The sequence below is a fragment of the Procambarus clarkii genome, chromosome 71 (assembly GCF_040958095.1).
Source record: "Procambarus clarkii isolate CNS0578487 chromosome 71, FALCON_Pclarkii_2.0, whole genome shotgun sequence".
Classification (NCBI taxonomy): domain Eukaryota; kingdom Metazoa; phylum Arthropoda; class Malacostraca; order Decapoda; family Cambaridae; genus Procambarus; species Procambarus clarkii.
The window spans coordinates 16202955-16221199 of NC_091220.1; the positions used below are offsets into that span (position 1 = coordinate 16202955).

At 39.4% G+C, this 18245-nt stretch overlaps 2 protein-coding genes across 5 annotated transcripts in view; both read left to right on the top strand.

Moving 5' to 3' along the window:
* LOC123745600 (exonuclease V) lies at positions 1-12119 on the top strand. Of its 4 annotated transcripts, none has more exons than XM_045726304.2 (8): positions 1-237; positions 3398-3529; positions 5091-5270; positions 6301-6365; positions 7142-7363; positions 8543-8705; positions 10052-10179; positions 11125-12119. In XM_045726304.2, the coding sequence occupies exons 1-8, from the start codon at positions 174-176 to the stop codon at positions 11323-11325; spliced, it is 1155 nt and encodes a 384-aa protein (XP_045582260.2). In that variant the 5' UTR covers positions 1-173; the 3' UTR covers positions 11326-12119. The 4 variants fall into 4 exon arrangements, with proteins under 4 accessions (XP_045582260.2, XP_045582261.2, XP_045582262.2 ...); XM_045726305.2 differs by having other exon boundaries at positions 3398-3484; XM_045726306.2 differs by lacking the exon at positions 1-237 and adding an exon at positions 380-558.
* A 3173-nt stretch (positions 12120-15292) lies between these two features.
* ppl (glycine cleavage system H protein, mitochondrial) overlaps positions 15293-18245 on the top strand; it is a 13908-nt gene continuing 10955 nt past the window's right edge. Inside the window, exons 1-2 of the mRNA XM_045726308.2 lie at positions 15293-15499; positions 17669-17748. Of these exons, the coding sequence (XP_045582264.1) occupies positions 15376-15499; positions 17669-17748 (204 nt within the window). The 5' untranslated portion in view covers positions 15293-15375. The remainder of the gene's footprint in view (positions 15500-17668; positions 17749-18245) is intronic.

The following is an 18245-nucleotide window of genomic DNA, read 5'->3' on the forward strand; positions in this document are numbered from 1 at the left end:
AGTACATATACACTAGAGGGTCAGCAGGTTCCGGAGAGAAGCCACTCGACCTCAAGAACCGAAGAACTACTACGCCTCACAGGGAGAACAAATAACAGTCAAAAGTGTTTTGGAGAACATTTGATATCTTTACTTAATGGTAAAGACTTGTGACACACATTAATTGCTGAACAATGGCAAGTTCCGACGCTGACTGGGGAGACATCACTGATGATGATATTTTGGCCGTCAATTTGGGTAATAATCGTCTTATTTAAATTAACTTATACATGTTTTATTTTTTTTTATTAATTAAGTATGTGAAAAAATGACGATATAATGATTTGGCAAAAATTACGTGTATTGGTCTTGAAAAATCCTGTTTTTAGGTTGCCGCTGAAGTGTAATGTAACTTGAACTCTATGAAATTTATCTGAATTTACCTGAGGGCCACTAATACTAGTGGTCTTAATGAGGACAGGAAGCCGGCGGCTTGTGAAAGGTCCCACCCATTTGTCCAGATCATTTTCGGTTGGATTTTAAAGCTTAACACAGTTTTGTCATTTACGGCTTCGGCGGGTAAGCGGTTCCATTGGTTTATAACCCTGTGGGTGGAAAAGCATCTCCTGTTCTCAGTCCTTCATTATTGTGGCTTGTTGAGCTCCTTGTTTGTGTTACATCTGACCTGATGACGTTGTCTGGTTCAATATCCTCCAAATTGTTCAGTATTTTAAAAGTTTCGATGAGATCAGTCCTGTCGTGTCTGGTTTGCACTGTTAGCCCTGAGGCCCTCAACCATTCCTGAGGGGTCCGTCTAATTACCACAAGCTACCACAAGCTACACAAGCTTCAGAAAGCTTCCTGGCAATACGTTAGTAATGAATAAATATGATATGTTAGGTTAGGCTGACCTAACCTAACCTAACCTAACCTAACCTAACCTATCCTAACCTATCCTAACCTAACCTAACCTAACTTAACCAAACCAAACCTAACCTAACCTAACCTAACCGACGCTTGGATCGTCGACTTGATTTGGCGTCACCAGCTTTTTATTTTCGCCTAATTTCTTTATAAAAAGATACTTTTTCAGATTAAAATTATGTTTTTTCGTGTTGTACATTCAGCACCAACATTATAATGAGTAAATATATCATATTTATTCATTACTAACGTATTGCCAGGAAGCTTTCTGAAGCTTGTGTAGCTTGTGGTAATTAGACGGACCGCTCCTGAGTTGACTTGGTTCTGGAAAATCTAAGCTAACCAAACCTTACCTAGTCTAGCCTAGCCTTAGCTCTCGTAACCTAGCCTAACTAAACTTAGCCTAGCCTAGCCTACCCCCTCATGGTGCTGCCTTGATGTGGTGAGAGGACTAAAAAAAAAAAAATAAAATAAAATGTTTATTTAGGTAAGGTACATACATACAATAAATTTTTACAAAGATTGGTTGACTTATAGGTAGAGCTAGTACATACAATGCCTAAAGCCACTATTACGCAAAGCGTTTCGGGCATGATAAACTTAAATGACAAGCTTAATACTAATTGAGCATAATGAGTAGAATGAAAACAAGAAATGAAAACATAGATGAAAAAGCAGCACAAATACAATTATGTCGACAAACAGCGCTCTTTAAAAAAAAAAACAGACATTGGTTGACTATAAAAGGGTATGGTAGGTTACAGGGAATTTATTAGGTATAGCTTCATTTTTAACTTAAACTGGTTGAGAGAGGTACAGTCTTTAACATGGTTGGGAAGGTCATTCCACATTCTGGGCCCCTTGATTTGTAGAGCATTTCTAGTTTGATTAAGTCGTACTCTAGGAATATCAAAACTGTATTTATTTCTGGTGTGGTGCTCATGGGTTCTGTTACAACCTTCTATGAAGCTTTTGAGATCAGGATTGGCATTATAGTTTAGCGTTTTATATATGTATAATACACATGAGAGAATGTGCAGTGACTTAATGTCTAACATATTCAGAGATTTGAGTAGGGGTACCGAGTGATGTCTGGGGCCAGAGTTGGATATTGTCCTAATAGCAGCTTTGTGTTGAGTAATTAGAGGACGTAAGTGATTTTGGGTAGTAGAGCCCCAAGCACAAATACCATAGTTGAGATATGGATAGATAAGGGAGTAATAGAGAGTCACCAGAACAGGGCGTGGTACATAATATCTGATCTTAGAAAGAATGCCCACAGTTTTTTAAACTTTTTTAGATATATTTAGAATGTGTCCCTGGAAATTCAGCTTGTGGTCAATGAGAATGCCAAGGAATTTGCCATCTAATTTGTTACAAATTTGGGTATTGTTTATTTTGAGATTTATTTGATTAGAGGATTTATTGCCAAACAGAATATAGAAAGTTTTGTCAATGTTAAGGGTGAGTTTGTTGGCAGTTAGCCAAAGATGGACTTTATTTAGCTCAGTATTTACTGTGGCATTTAGAGCAAGGGGGTCAGGACTGGAGTAAATGAAGGTTGTGTCGTCAGCAAATAGAATTGGTTTGAGGTGTTGGGAGGCATTTGGAAGGTCATTAATGTAGATGAGAAAGAGGAGAGGGCCAAGTATGCTGCCCTGAGGAACACCAATGTTGATGGGTAGGGTGGGAGAAATTGTATTATTCACAGAAACATATTGGAGCCTGTCAGTAAGGTAGGATTTGAGGTATTGTAGGGAGTGTCCTCTGACTCCATAATGATGTAATTTAAGAAGAAGGTTTTGGTGGTTGACAGTATCAAAAACTTTACGCAGGTCCACAAATAACCCAACAGGGAACTCATTTTTATCAAGAGCTGTATGAATCGAGTTAAGCATACTAATAAGTGCATCGTTAGTGCTTTTTTTGGGTCTGAAGCCATATTGGCAAGGGCTAAGTATATTGAGTTTGGCTAGATATGAGTAAAGCTGCTTATAGATTAGTTTTTCAAAAAATTTTGACAAGTTTGGCAGGATTGATATAGGTCTGTAGTTGTTAACATCTGTGAGATCACCACATTTGTGGACAGGCGTTACTCTCGCTTTTTTTAGAATATCTGGAAAGGTTTGGAATTCAAGTGACTTGTTGAAGAGCAAAGCAATAGCAGGGGCTAATTGTGCACACCTTCACCTGCACCTGCACCTCAGGCAGGTGCAGAATGTCTTTGCCCCCATCTTCTGCCTGCTGTCATGAGGCACAGCTGAGAGGCTAAATACAGTATAAGGGAACAAATCCTCAAGAGCCATGATGAGGGTTCGAACCTACGTCCGAGAGGATCCCAGATGTAGTATAAGGGAATATTCCCAGTACAAGTGAATAAAAGGGACTATATAGTGAGCTCTTACTCCCATTACGGGGTTACTGTAAGAGCTAGCTATTATGTATTTATAATTATAATACAAAAATACAATACTGTAGGCTTTCTACTTTTCAGAACAAGCATTCGAGCAAGCAGCAATGGATGCACCTACTCAAACAGCAAAGAAACGACATAATTCTGGGAGTTCGAGTCGGGTTGAAAGTGAGTTGTGCGTAAAAAGTCTTAAAGCTGATGAAAGCTTGCTAGGTACAGTATTACACTCAGCGAACTTGTGCAAGCAGTTGATTGTATATCTGATTATTATATCTGATTATATATCTGATTATTATATCTGATTATATATCTGATTATTATAACTGATTACAGTATATCTAATTATATTTGATTATATCATGTTTTAATATCATAGCAAAATTAATGAAGTGAATTCTAGTATTGTATATGTATATACTGTATATAATAATTCTAATAATTCTGTATATCTTATACTTAATACGCAAAGTTACCTAACAAACTGAATCCTCCTGAAATTATATATTTTTCACAACTTTTTATTATGGAATGGTAAAGCTTTCCATAACTTTACATATGATTTAAATAAAATTTAATTTGAGTAAAACTAACTTAATTTATTATTCTTTGTATTTTTTAAATTTTAATTAAAACTAAAACATTGAACAAATCCATAAGGGTTGTGCTGAGGGTTCGAACCTCGATGGTTTGATGTATCACGCTATTGTGATTTCTGCGTGTATAAAACATTGTTTTTCTTCATTGTCCCTCCTTCCTGGTTGGTGCTCGTTTTGGTTCCTTCTCCGTGGGTAAATAACTACAAGGAGACACAAGGGGCTCCACCGAGAAAATTAACATTGAGTATAATGAAATGCCAATTTCTGGGTGAATGCCGGTGGCTCCCCGAAGCTATCACACTGAATCAATGCCATACTACTAGGTGCTATCATTCACAGTTCTTGGTGGCCTACCAAGGACCATGAGGCAGAACCTGGCCCCCTCAGAGAGGCGCAGGGAATGGTGGCACTATGAACACCTTACATTTAAAGTTATTTATGTCTGCCACCACCAGGGTGGTGACAGACATGAAGTTCTTGATTGATGTTCAAGAAGTTGTCCCCAGTTGAAGTGTTAAGGTTGGTGTTGTTCAACCATGGCAATGATTAACTGCCTTGTTTGCCTCCTGGCTCATTTATTTGCTTAAAGCAGTCACTTGATTTGTTTCTCCTAACCTTTCTGGTGGGTTTAGGCAAATCCCTGTTCCCTCAAGCTCTCCTCACCTCATAGAGGAAGCTAGATTCTGGTACTGGCTCCTAATAGGTCAGTGTGAGTCTCAGAGGCGTGATGCAATTCCAGTGATTTAGGTATGCCAGTTTGTACATTCTTTGAGTCCTGACAGTGTTTCATTGCATTCAACTCTTGATTTTTCTTGAAGTTCTTGACAAAAATGGCTTCAACAACTTTTTAATGTTTTTCTCTTGCTGACAACCTGTACAGAGTCCGAGAATTTATTTGCATCCCTGATTCCATTGCATATCCAGCTATTCACCAGTGTCAATGTGTTCTCCTCTCTCTTAATTTAAATAGGCTGTTTATTTCCACCTTGTCTATCCCCCTCAGTTTCTTGTATGTAGTGATCATAATCCTTCTGTTTTATTTTTCTCTTGAAGATTGTGAGGTTTAGTTCCTTTAACCTGTCCTCATAGGAGTAACACCATTAGAAATTAAATTATTATAGTTTAATCATGTTTGTCATTAATTTCATTATTTTAATAATACTTTACTGTATTTTCAGCCAAAGATAAGCCTTTACCTCCAATAGAATCTCTGAGAGGAGGATACCTGTGGGTGTCTGACTTTTCCAAACAAATGTGGTGTGAGCAACAGATGGAGTACTGTTTAACCATGCCACCCGATATCATTATCCCGGAACCAAAACAGGTGACCAAAGGATCAGAACTGCATTTAGCACGAGGTATGCTAAAGATTAATTAATGTAACTATAAACAAATATTTAACAGTACTGTATTAACATTGAAACTTTCTAATTCAAATAGTACAGTATAAAATATTCCTATTAGAGGAATTCTGTAGAAATTTGTTATGTTAGGCTATAATCTAGGCATCCCTTGGGAAATCTAATAGCAGTGTCCTACTCTTATGAGGATGTGGCCACAAAACAGCTAGGCCAGTTCAACTTATATTTTCTGACACATCAGGAATCTTATTAAACAACATTCACCATTTTCTCCATCCAACCAATGACCTTAGAAGACTCATTCATGTACACTCTGAAACCTACTTCAAGCAGTCCTCTGCCTCAGATGGACTTCCAAATATTACTCTGCTTATTGCTAATTAATTATGACCACTACCTCTGAATGCCACCAGGTGTCTGCACCTACCTTGTTAACCCAAAATATTCAATTCATGGCACACTGAACGAAGTACTAGTAATAAAATTCTCAGGATACACGTTCAGTATTTCTGGAGAAGGTGAATGGTGGCTCTCTGAAGTTTTCTCACTGAGAAGGCTCCCTCCCTACCGAGTCTTTAGCCAAAGGAGTCCTGTATGTTCTACCAAGGACCAGAGCCCCTGGCCTCCTCACAGAGGTGTAGAGAGCATGGGATTGTTGTATGAGCTTCCAAAATGATTAATGATTACACCTAAATCTTTTACATTGCTTTTTCTTTAAATTCTGTGGTTTGACTATGTTTTGTAAGTGGAATCTGTTTTGACATTTTAATTTTTCCCATAGTGCAATAACTGGAACTTATCCTTGCGAAGGCAATTTTGGCAGTTTCTTGCAAAGCCTGGTGCATCTCCCTCAGGCTTGGCTAGATCAGTGCCTAGCGTAGAGAGCTAGACACTTTACCATCACTGGTAAAGTTTGTCACATACAATTTTTTTCCCACTATAATCAGAGAATACATTTTAACAAAATAAGAATTAAGGGCCATACCAGAAATGACCATTTCATTACATTCAAAGTTTTTTTTTCCAGAATTGGAAGTTCAAGATTATGTAAATGTTAAAGTTACATCAAGTGAAGACATATTTGCAATCAAGGTAAGAATATTTGTTCTTTTTTGTGCCATCAATGCCAATAAAAGAAATGAACATATATAAAGATGTTCTGTGCTATAAAGTAAATACAGTAAACCCTCACTTTGTGAGTTGAGGTCATGAAAAACATTGCTCAATGTAAATTTAAGTGTCTCTGGAGTCTTCTTTTCTGGTGGTGCCAAACTATAGCTCCACACAGATATAATAATAAGAATTTGTTGTGTCAGGAACAATAAGCCCGAGACCTGTGATGTGTGGAATCATTAGTTCTCTATTTTAGTTAAAGATCCTGTCTTTTGGTATTGCTTAATTGATTTTATAGTGACGAGGCTCTGGAACTATAGCTCCACACAGATATAATAATAAGAATTTGTTGTGCCAGGAACAATAAGCCTGAGACCTGTGATGTGTGGAATCATTGGCCCTCTATTTTAGTAAAAGATCCTGTCTTTTGGTATTGTTTAATTGATTTTATAGTGACGAGGCTCTACAGGTGATGGCGGCTTTGGGTTAGTTTACTCGTTTGTGGTGTTGTGGCTTATGCTCGAATGGTTGCTCTAGAGTATACCTGTCATGATCTTTGGGGTTTTATAGGTGGAGCAGCAAGTGTTTCTACTGGTTGTAATGTAATAAACATTACGTTATTACAATTGCCATGAAACGTGTGACTGATTATCTGGTTTTGTGTATCTGATTTTGTGTAGAGGAAATACTTAGTTATCTAGTAAAAATTATTCTTTAAATTTTAAAATATTTTATAATTGTGTTTCATTTTGCAGGTGATTAATCTTCTGATAGTATTAAAGAGTATTTTAACCATGTCATCAATAACACACCGTGAAGTTCCAATCTTCGGGGTTGTGGATGGCATTTTTATATTGGGCAAAATAGATGAAGTAAGGGTAGACAGAGAAACCTTTAATCTGGACATTGTGGACTTGAAGACAAGAAAAATTCAGAAGCCTCCAGGTAAAGCTCAAAAGGTTACACACAATGCTCAGGTTAGTCAATAAAATATTTGTTTAGCTTTCATTTGATGGTTAACCACTGCACTGCACATAGCGCCTTAAAGCACTAGACCGGTGGTGCGCATAGCACCACCGGTGCTTTTAGACATAGGGAATGATTCAAAACTCCTGTGGGTACACAGGACTCGCATCCTGTGCCTCGAGATTCTAGTAAACAGATGCAATCTTTAAGAACAATCGTCCGCATCCCTTCTGGCTGTGAGAGCCTCAGTACTGAGAGAGTGACCAAGGTGGGAACATGCAGCAGGAGCTAACAGCATCACTGTGCAGCTAAAGGCCACGGCACCACAACAAAAAACAACACAAAAATTGGAGAAAAAACTGAGGAGAGACATTTAAATAATTATGTAAAATTATATTAGTGGCAGCTGCCACGCCACAGGGTCACTTGGGTAAGTGTCTCAAGCACCTACTCACTGAGCACTCATAAATTGCTCAACTTCTCTGCTTCATCATGGGTAAAGTATTTTGCATACAATTTTGTTTTTTTCCCATGATCAGAGAATACATTTTAATAAATAAGAAAAGAAAATAATTGTTTGGAAATAATTTTTTCTGGTGCACCACAGGAGTGCCATATTATAATGTGGTGCAGTGCAGTTGTTAAATTTACTAATTTACGTAAATTTAAGAATTTACCTATAAATTTCTCTTTATAAGCTAGCACATTAATCTTTGAAAAACACAGCTTTCAATGCAGCGAAATGCTTATTTCTGGAGGAGCCCCTGTGGCTTCGTAAGATTGCCTCGTACTAAAAGGTCATATCAGCTGCAACTAGTTCTGTTAGGCCTTCCAAGGACCAAAACCTGGCCCCCTTTCCCCCACACAAAGGCACAGATAGCAGGTGACAATCCAAGTGATAATGCACCACCAGGCAGCATGACCCTGGTTCCTGGCCGGCTCCCTAATTCAGTTCTTGAGCTGATTAACAAATCCACAAGAAACCATCAAACCTGAAGGTTTGGTGGAAGTCATTGGGGCTCCTCCAGAAATTGTACATCTTGAAAGAGTGGCTGATAGTTACTCTGTGATGATAAAATACAAGAATTTGTATAGAGTAGTAAAGGCAGGCAGAAGAGATAGGATGAGAAAATAAATGCTAATTTTATCAATTTTGCACCTAGTTACACTAGGTCTTTTCCTGTCCACAGGTAATGCTATACAAGCGCCTTTTTGATGACCTGGTGCGTGGCCTCATCCCACGCCATAGTCTCACAGTAACGCTCCAGTTGGATCTTGATCGCACCTTGGGAGAAAGTGTGACAGAAAATATCTGCAGCAGTCTAACATCATTACTAAATATTGAGGATAAGAGTGAGTACCAGTAATGTTATGCCTCTATAATAAGAATTTTCCTACATACGTTTGCATACTGCATTTATTTGGAGTGTCTTTAAACTATAAGTAGTTGAGGGCAAAGTAATATGTGGCTTAATAATTTATTCAGTTATTGGATAAAAAATTCTCCTGCCCTATCCCATGTTGGGTCATGACAACTCCACATTCCCTTGTTGCCTGCGGTTTGGTCTCTGCAGATTACAAGGTATGGGCTCAATTGCGAGTCTTTGCTATCATGCTGCTGGAGAGCAGTTCTCTTTGCTTCTCCATTCTGAGCTGGATTCTCTGTCTATGGGTTCCTCTCCAGCCTTATGAAGCTAGTATGTCAATGGGACATAGTTGCAGACTATTATGCAGCTCACTAGGTCTGCAGGTGAGCAATTTTGGATTGTCTTTAGGGGTTTTGACAACTTTCTTGCTTTTTACCTCAGTGTTCTCAAAATTATTAATTTATTGTATAGTGCTACAGCACTTTGTTGCTATTTGAGGAGCAATTATGATGTTGAATTTAATAGATAACAAATTATTTTTGGAATTAAAAGGATAACTAAAGTTAAGAATGAAAATATGAGAAAGATATGCAAGGAGAATTACAGTTATAGCTCGAGGGATGACTAAGGAATGTCTAAAAGATAACATTGCCATGTTGAATGAATACTGGAGAGAATGGCAAAGAAGGCACTTGACAGTGGACCATGACACTTATTGAAAATGAGGTGAGAACAAATTGGAGTATGATCTAAATACACAAATAACTTGAATTAATTAATATTGTGAAATATGAATAGGCTCTTGGAAATTGTTTAGATTTAGTTACTCAGAAAGAAATGTCCATGTAGCACTGGCTATAGTGAGCCCGTAAGCTATTGGAAACGTTTTAGATTTAGTTACTCGGAAAGAAATGTTCATGTAGCACAAGCTATAGTGAGCCCATAAGCTATTGGAAAGGTTTTAATTGTATTGGATGTAATAATCTGCAATTTCCAAAATTATTTACCTGTATCTGATACTTATTTACTCTTGAAATCCCTGAAAGTTTGATTGTGTTCCTCTTCTGATTTAGAATCATCCTGGTATAGGAAGTTCAGTAACTTCTATTTTCTTTCACCTTGCTCCTCAGTTCATTCCAGTGATACACAAAAAACCAGCGTTGAATGTAATGAAACGCCATTTTCTGGGCGGTATTCATCACCCCGAAGAGCTGAAGAGGCTCTCCACAGAAAAGTTTTGTTTTCTTAAATTTACCATGTACAGTAGTTAATGTTCGACATAAGGCAGAAAATTATGGTCTGTTTGTCTTATTGTACAATGTTATCCTTCAGATACACCATGGACTTTGTGTCGGCTCTTAGATGAATTGAAGAAAGCTGCAGAAAGTTTACCATTCATTAGTCAACTTTTCATAGACTATGTGTGGCAGGAGGACCAGCAAACATTCTTGATTGAAGAAGTAAGTCTTATTTAGATTTATGTACTGTATTTCTAATATTTTGTAAAATAATACCACCATTGAATCCACTGTACTGAAAGGCCTCTTTCTTTTTGAGCCCTAGAGGCTCTCTGAAGCTATCTCACTTAGATTGTCTTCCACCTACTAGGTGAAGCAATCTCAGTGGCAGAAGTGACATTCCACCACTGTAATAACAGCAAAAACACTGTTTTATTGTTCTATGAATATAATAATTGTACAGTATCACCAATATATGCACATCATATTTTTGAGTACAGTATAGCAATGGTCCACACATTTTATTACTGTATATAGATATATTACATTATACACTATTGAATAATATTATAGTACTGCATAAACCAGAGAAAAATAATCGAAGACATTGAATAATTAGGCAATAATATGTTTGTGGCGGTGCAGACCGCCCCGGGGCAAGTATCGGGTCAATGCCTGTATCATGCCAGATTTTCTCACCCTATCACGGCCAAAATACGTCACATACGATTTTTGTTTTCCTGTGATTAGGGAATACATTTTACCAATAAAGTATTAGAAGGATTTTTTTTTGTTTGTGCATAGCGGTGTAGACGGGTATTAATTTAACAGCTGCACCACCCAAGGGTTAATCCAAAGATTCAGATAACTGATGGTCAGATAAGAGAACACTGTACAGTATCTTTGAACTAAAAAGATTCACAAATTAAAAAAAAATGCTTGTCATCAACCATTTTTGTATTTAAAGAGTGTTGTCCAAATGTTGAGAGGCTAAATATGTTGTCATTCTATTTATATGTAGAACTGTACATATACAGTATAAACCTAATTTACACAAATTTATTTGGTACACACAGTGTATTACTCTAATTTTTAATGTTGCATATCGAGTGTGCTAATCTTTTTAATACAAAGTACATACATTAATCTCATTTTCTTTTGTTTAAGGTAAAATATGATGATATATGGTTGAAAAATACGATGACAAAATGTCTAACTTACTGGAAGGGCGAGAGGGAGTGCCAAGGAGTTGATATTGAAGATGCTTGGAAGTGCCACTCTTGCGATTTCCAAGAAGGTTGTAAATGGATTGCCCAAAAAACAAAGGAACTCCAATTGGCACGTGAAACAAAGCAACTTAGAAAGTAGAAGTGCCAAAGATATTATGTGATATGATGCTCGAGTTATGAAATAATACAAATTCAGAAAAAGAATACTGTAGTGAAAATTATGAGATGTAAAGTTATGGCATGACACCAGAATCTAAGAAATATTTGTTTGAGAATTTTATATAGCAAAACTTGGTTAAAAAAATTAATTTGCCAGAGGTTAAAACTTAGCATGTTCCAGCCATTAACTAGTATTATTAATAAAGTTTGCAATTTTTTTTTTTTTTTTTTTTGAGATATATACAAGAGTTGTTACATTCTTGTACATTCAGTTGAGCATTTATGTGCAGCAAGGAGCATGGCTGAGTGTCAGACATTCAGTTTAGGTCTCAATTGATTTGATGCCTTTTTTAACCCAGTTTGTGTTTCCCTTCACATTCATGTTAACATTTTAATGCATATTTAAGAAGTTTTTACCAAAAAACATGAAAAAAATATCAGCTGTTACCAAGTTGTATATTTTTATATATCTTCAGTATTTCAACATTCTATGATGAAATTTTCATGACAGTACACCAGAAGATTTCCTGTGCACAATAATCACTTATCTGACCAGCATCTTTGTAATTTCCCATAGCCTTCTGCATGGCATTAAGATGCCAAGCATCTGCCAGCCTCGGAGATATTCTAGCCCCAGGATGACGAGATTTCCAAATGGACTCATATCCACTCTGAATGGGGCAGGAAGCCATGATGCAATCTGCCACAATATTATCATTTGCTATAACAGAAATCCTTCAAATTAATAAAAATTCCATTCTTAACAATTTAAAATTTGCAAATAATTTCCTCTGAAGTTCCTGAAACGGTTGAACCTGCAATATGACACTCCCATACATGGGAGGTGTGGCCCTATCATACAACTTGGCAGACGTGGCACACTCATACCACATGGGGAGTGTAGGGTTCTCATACAATATGGGGACTTGGCACACTCATACAGCATGGGAGGCATGGCACTCGTACAACACGCAGGGGAGAAGCCATGATGCTCTCGTACATCGTAAGGGGTGTGGTATACTCTCATACAAGAGGGGGGCACAGAGCTCTCATACAACATGAGGGCATAGTGCTCTCATGTTGTAGTGCTCATGTCATCACTGTCACCGTCATACATCCCATGAATGACGGTGACACACGCCGTCATACATGGGAAGCATGTCACCCATGTGAACATGGAGTGGCACGATCATACAACATGGCATGTGTGGTACTTTCTTACAATATGGGGGCATGGCACTCTCACAACATGAGGGGGAGTGGAGGCCATGACGCTCTCATACAACTTAAAGGGCTTGATGTTCTCATACAAGAGACTGGACATGGGGCTCCCATAAAACATGGAGGTGTGGTGCACATACAACATGGGTATGGGGAGGTGTTACTCTCATACAACCTAGTAAATGTGGCTCTTTCGTACAACATTGTGGGCTTATTGCTGTTTTGCCAGATTGTGGGCTTTTTAGATTGTTTCCCAAGGTGTTCCGTGGAGCTGGTTGGTCCCTCATTTTTGGCATTGGGTCTGTTTAGTTCGGACTCCTCTCCGGTGCTGCATCTGGTCCTTGCAGATTGGTTGGCCTCAGGTGTGGGCCAAGCCCACTGACACCCACTAAAGAGTGGGTCCTGGTTGTTCCCGGTTCTGAAGCAGGACTGCAGACCTCTGGTGCATCGACTTCAAGTCTGAAAGCCTTCATTCCCTGCTCAACCTTCCACATGCCTGCCTTGGTGCAGGTCCGCCTGCTCTTACAGGCGAAAGATGCAAAGGATTTGCAACTTAAGAAGGGATGTGCATTCCAAAACACCATGTTTGCTGGATGGGGCGCCATCATCCTGGAACATGGTAACTAGCTTTCTTTCCCCCAGCGAACAGACGTCACCAATCGAAGAACTATCAGAATACGTAATGAAACCCTCATACACGGTAAATAGAATGTGCGGAATCAATTACAAACAGTCCAAAGATTGTTGAGTGAAGCTTGTAATCAGTGAAGCTCGATTGTTTCAAACATGGGTTGGACATGTATATGAGTGGGATTGGGAGGTTATAAATAGGAGCTGCCTCGTATGGGCCAATAAGCCTTCTGCAGTTGATTGATGAAGATTAAGCCACCTAAAAGGTGACACGGGCATGAATAGCCCATAAGTGGTGGCTCTTTTGAGCCATTACCAGTATCAATAGATGATACTGGAGATCTGTGAAGGTGCGACTGCACCCTACGTGATGGGAGATGTCTCCCGTCGTTCTGCAGTTACCTTGTTCTTATGTAGTGGTCAGCATGTAAGCGCTCCTGCCGGGGTCGTTGAACCTTCCGGTGTTGCATGCCGAGCCTCGTGTTCCACTGATGGCACAATCCCCTGGGAAAGCACCCGGGGTGCCAAAGTATTGTTAAGATTATCCGACGTAACTGAACCTCTTGAACGACAGGTGTGTCGATAATTTACAATTCGTGCCAACACGTGTCGTCCCCCAATGCGGTAACGACCAACAGCCGGACAAACGACTGACTGACCATTTATCCACAGATGGCAAATACTTTTTAATATTGAAAAATGCAAAACCCTTCATGTGGAATATAACAACCCATGTCATAACTACCAAATTAACATTACCTTGCAGCAGATTGATGAATGAAAAATCTTTGAGTCAGAATCCATAATTAATTCGACAAGCCGCCGGCTTCCTGTCCTCGTCGAGGCCACTTAGTGGCTCTCTTTACTGAAAGTTGCACAAGTGGGAGTGGCAGTAAGAAAAAAAAACGTACCTCTGACTTTAAGGAAAAGAAGGCAGTCATTAAATTGTGTAAATCTTTGGTGCGCCCCCACCTGAGTTACTGCATCCAGGCATGGAGACCTTATCTTCAGAGAGACAGCTTGATTGGAGAAAGTTCAACACCGGGGAACAAAAATAATTCCAGAAATTTAAATTGAAATAAGTTTATTGAGGTAAAATACACACAAAGGGATGAGGTAGCTCAAGCTATTCTCACCCCGTTCAGTACATCGTGTTAATACTTACAGACACACATCACAAGCAATAAACGTATTACTGAACATTCTGAGAGATAAACATATACATTTCCTCCTTTACATAAGTAGTATGGTATCAGACGTACACACAAATACTTTTATGACCTCGGTATACTGTATAGACAATTTGCAAGAGACATGCAGATAATTCAACAAAAGATTACAGTCTTGGTGCAATTCCAGAACAAGTCACCTCTCACTACTGGACAGGTTGAAGGTCAACTTCAACAAAACTTGCTCAAAGAAGACAACTTCTTCAAAAGGTCAGATGTGACACAAACAAGGAACAACAGTTTCAAGCTCAACAGGCCACAATGAAGGACTGAGAACAGGAGATGGGTTTTTACCCACAGAGTTATAAACCTATGGAACCGCCTACCCGCCGAAGCAGCAAATGCCATCGGGTAAATTCAGGCAAATTGACACTATTGTTAATGTCTTCTCAAACATAATAACATAGGATGAAAACCTACACTAATGTATTTTATGTAAAGATTTACACGGAGACTTGGAGACTGAGTACTTTATCAAGATGTGAGTACTGTATGTAGCTAGGACGAGTCTTTTATCTCAACGGCTAATGATTACGCATTGTAACAGTATCTGTTACAATGAAATCTAAATGTCAAACAAGTAGACAGATGCTGAGAATTAAGAGTTAAAGAGCGGCGGGCGGGTATGAAGAAGGAAGGAGTCAGAGAGTGGCATGAGAGTGAGTTTAGAGCACAAGAATAACGGAACTCTCCCGCCGCCATGAGTCCCCCCTTCAACCATGCCACAAACATATTAACCTCACAACCGTACCTAATCATAACAAACTCTTAAACAAACATACATAACCAATTTACTAACAAATAATATAAATGATTTACTAAATATTGGGCTGCGGGTTAATATGTACGAGGGTGAAATATTAATGAGGAATGCGCGGCGAGTGGCAGCATGATCAGTTCAGCTGTTGCTGCGCCTTCTGCTGCTGCTGCTGTCCACCTCCACCACCACCATGGCCCGGCTCGTGCTCCACGGCCTCCGTACTATTGTCCCCAAGATCACCCCTCTCCATAGGCTCACTCCCGCCGGTCACATTGTGCCTAGACACCTGTGTACCGCCACCAGCCTCCTCTCAGGTGAGGTCAGGGCCGCACCTGTGGTGGTGAGGTGACACACGCCGTCACCTGTCCCTCACCTGCCCCTCACTGTCCCTCACCTCTCCTCACTGTCCCTCACTGTCCCTCACCTGCCCCTCACTGTCCCTCACCTCTCCCTCACTGTCCCTCACCTCTCCCTCACTGTCCCTCACCTCTCCCTCACTGTCCCTCACCTCTCCTCTGCTCCTCATCTCTTCACCTCTCCTCACTACCCCTCACCTTTCCTCACAGTCCCTCACCTCTCATCACTGTCCCTCACCTCTCCTCACTGTCCCTCACCTCTCCTCACTATGGGTTACACACCACCGTGGTTAGGTTAGGTTAGGTCACGTTATAATAGTATATAGATGGGTTTAGGTTAGGTCAAGTTATAATGGATAGCTTTAGGTTAGGTTTGATAGGTTAGGACAAATTATAATAGGTTGGGTTATATAGGTTTAGCTTATGTTAGGTCAAATAGGTTTAGGTTAAGTTAGGTTTTGATGGGTTGGGCTAGATAGGTTTTGTACATTGATTTTTGGGTCCTGTGTTGCCCTCAAAAATTCAAATGTTTATTTAGGTAAAGTACATACATACAAGGGGTGATACAGATATTGATGAATTTATAGATAGAGCTAGTACATACAATGCCTAAAGCCACTATTATAAAGCCCTGTTTGTCAAAGTGGAGAGGCTGAGGGTGAGACTGTGTATTTGGTGGTGTTGGTATGTAGAGGAGATGTGTGGCGGAGCTCGTACTCACTTTAGTGTAGGGTATGTTCAGCATTTGCCTATTGACAAATAATTCTTATCACTTATTATTGCTGATTTAAGAGGCACAGTGGAACTGCAGGATGTGCCTTGGATGTGTGTGAATATACTAATGTCGCCTGTTGGCGGAACGAGTGCCCCTTGCGGTGAATACACACATGCTGGCAGGCAGAGGTCTGGGGTGCCGCAGGAGTCTCTGAGGGAGGTGTGTACTAGCCCCCACACTCAATACACGGTGCACTGGGTAGCCAAAACATGATGGGGCTCTTCCTAAACTTGTACCCAAATGGGCAAATATGCAAAACATCTTCGAGTGACTTGTGGCAGAGCAGGAGTTGGCTGCCCACCACACCCTAATGGCACGCCAGGAGCACACACAGACCCTCCAACCCACAGTGCCTCTTGGCCAAGCTGGCACTAGATACGGTCTCCCCGTCAAAGAACCAGCATGAAAACGGAAATGATATCGACTTCCCTGTGACCCCAGGCTATAAGAAGTCAAGGTGTGGGACTGAAAACGTATATTTTTTTCACCCAGAGGGTTATAAACCCATGGAACTTCCTTTGGGAAAGGAAGCCAAACTGGCAGGGACTTTATACTATGTGTGGAATTTTACAAAGTAGGAGTAGAGCTGTTCGTAACAAAAATTTCAAATATTTTTTTTATAGTGTTGGTAAATTTGATATTGGTCTGAAATTGTTTGTCAGCTATATGCTCTATGAACTAGCATTAGCTATATGCTCTATGAACTAGCATTACTCTTGCTTTTTTAAGAATGTCAGGAAAAGTAGGATGCTCTATAGAGATTTGTTGAATAGCAGAGCTGTGGGTGGCACATGAGCATGAGTGGCACTTTTATATATACCATAGTTGATATTTCGCTAATGTTCCCACCTTTGGTTTTGAGTGAATGTCAATGGGCTGACTTCATTATAAGATTTAAAAATAAAATATTAATAATATAACTAAACTGAGGGGCTTGACAGCCGAGTGGGCAGTGCTTGGGATTTGTAGTCCTAAGATTCCAGGTTCGATCCCCGGTGGAGGCGGAAACAAATGGCCCGAGTTTTTCACCCTGATGCTCCTGTTCACCTAGCAGTAAATAGGTACCTGGGAGTTACAGCTGCTACGGGCTCTGAAATCATCTCGAGATAACCTCAAGAGATATCTAATACAGTATTGAGCAAATATATATATTTGCAATTTATATATGTAATATAAATTGGCAAAAATGAAAGTAGACAAAATGAAAATTGTATAATATTTAAAGAGTAAGGATAGGTGAAATTAAAATTCACTTGTTAAGAGATGGAATTATAAAATTGTTATAAGATGAAGGAAGGTTACTGTATATGGATTTAATATATAAAAAAAATCAAACTGGTTTACCTTTTCAGAGCGCAAGTATACTGACAAGCATGAATGGGTTGCTGTTAATGGCAACACTGGAACTATTGGTATTACAAATTATGCTCAGGTAAGTTGTAATCATACATTATATTTTGTTTTGATTGTGCATGTACTTATCTAATTGTGCTTTCAGAATTTCAGCTTTGACCTTTTGGTCTCGCCTCTTGACTTTGTCAACTAGTATTTAGGACCTAGGGTTGCCAGATTGTGCCACAAGTTGCCCAATTAGAAGCTACGTCTGTTGCTAATTGCAATTTTGAGGGGGCTATTTTTAAATAAGTTGGGCTGTATACTATGTAAAGGGTATCGATTGCTATAAAACATATTTGGCTACTTATAAGTTCGTGACGTTTATCCCTAAAGCTCGCTGCTTTCAGCAATATGGATTCTGGCAACTCTGCCATGACCAGCGCATTTTGAACGTGTAACTGGTGTACAGGACCAGTGCATTTTGAACGTGTAACTGGTGTACAGGACCAGTGCATTTTGAACGTGTAACTGGTGTACAGGACCAGTGCATTTTGAACGTGTAACTGGTGTCAGGACCAGTGCATTTTGAACGCG

Excerpts from the sequence above, each read along its gene's own strand:
- LOC123745600 (XM_045726304.2), top strand. The coding sequence starts at position 174 with ATGGCAAGTTCCGACGCTGACTGGGGAGACATCACTGATGATGATATT. Across the intron at positions 6,366-7,141 it reads AAGACATATTTGCAATCAAG|GTGATTAATCTTCTGATAGT; the intron begins GTAAGAATATTT and ends TTCATTTTGCAG. Across the intron at positions 8,706-10,051 it reads ACTAAATATTGAGGATAAGA|ATACACCATGGACTTTGTGT; the intron begins GTGAGTACCAGT and ends GTTATCCTTCAG.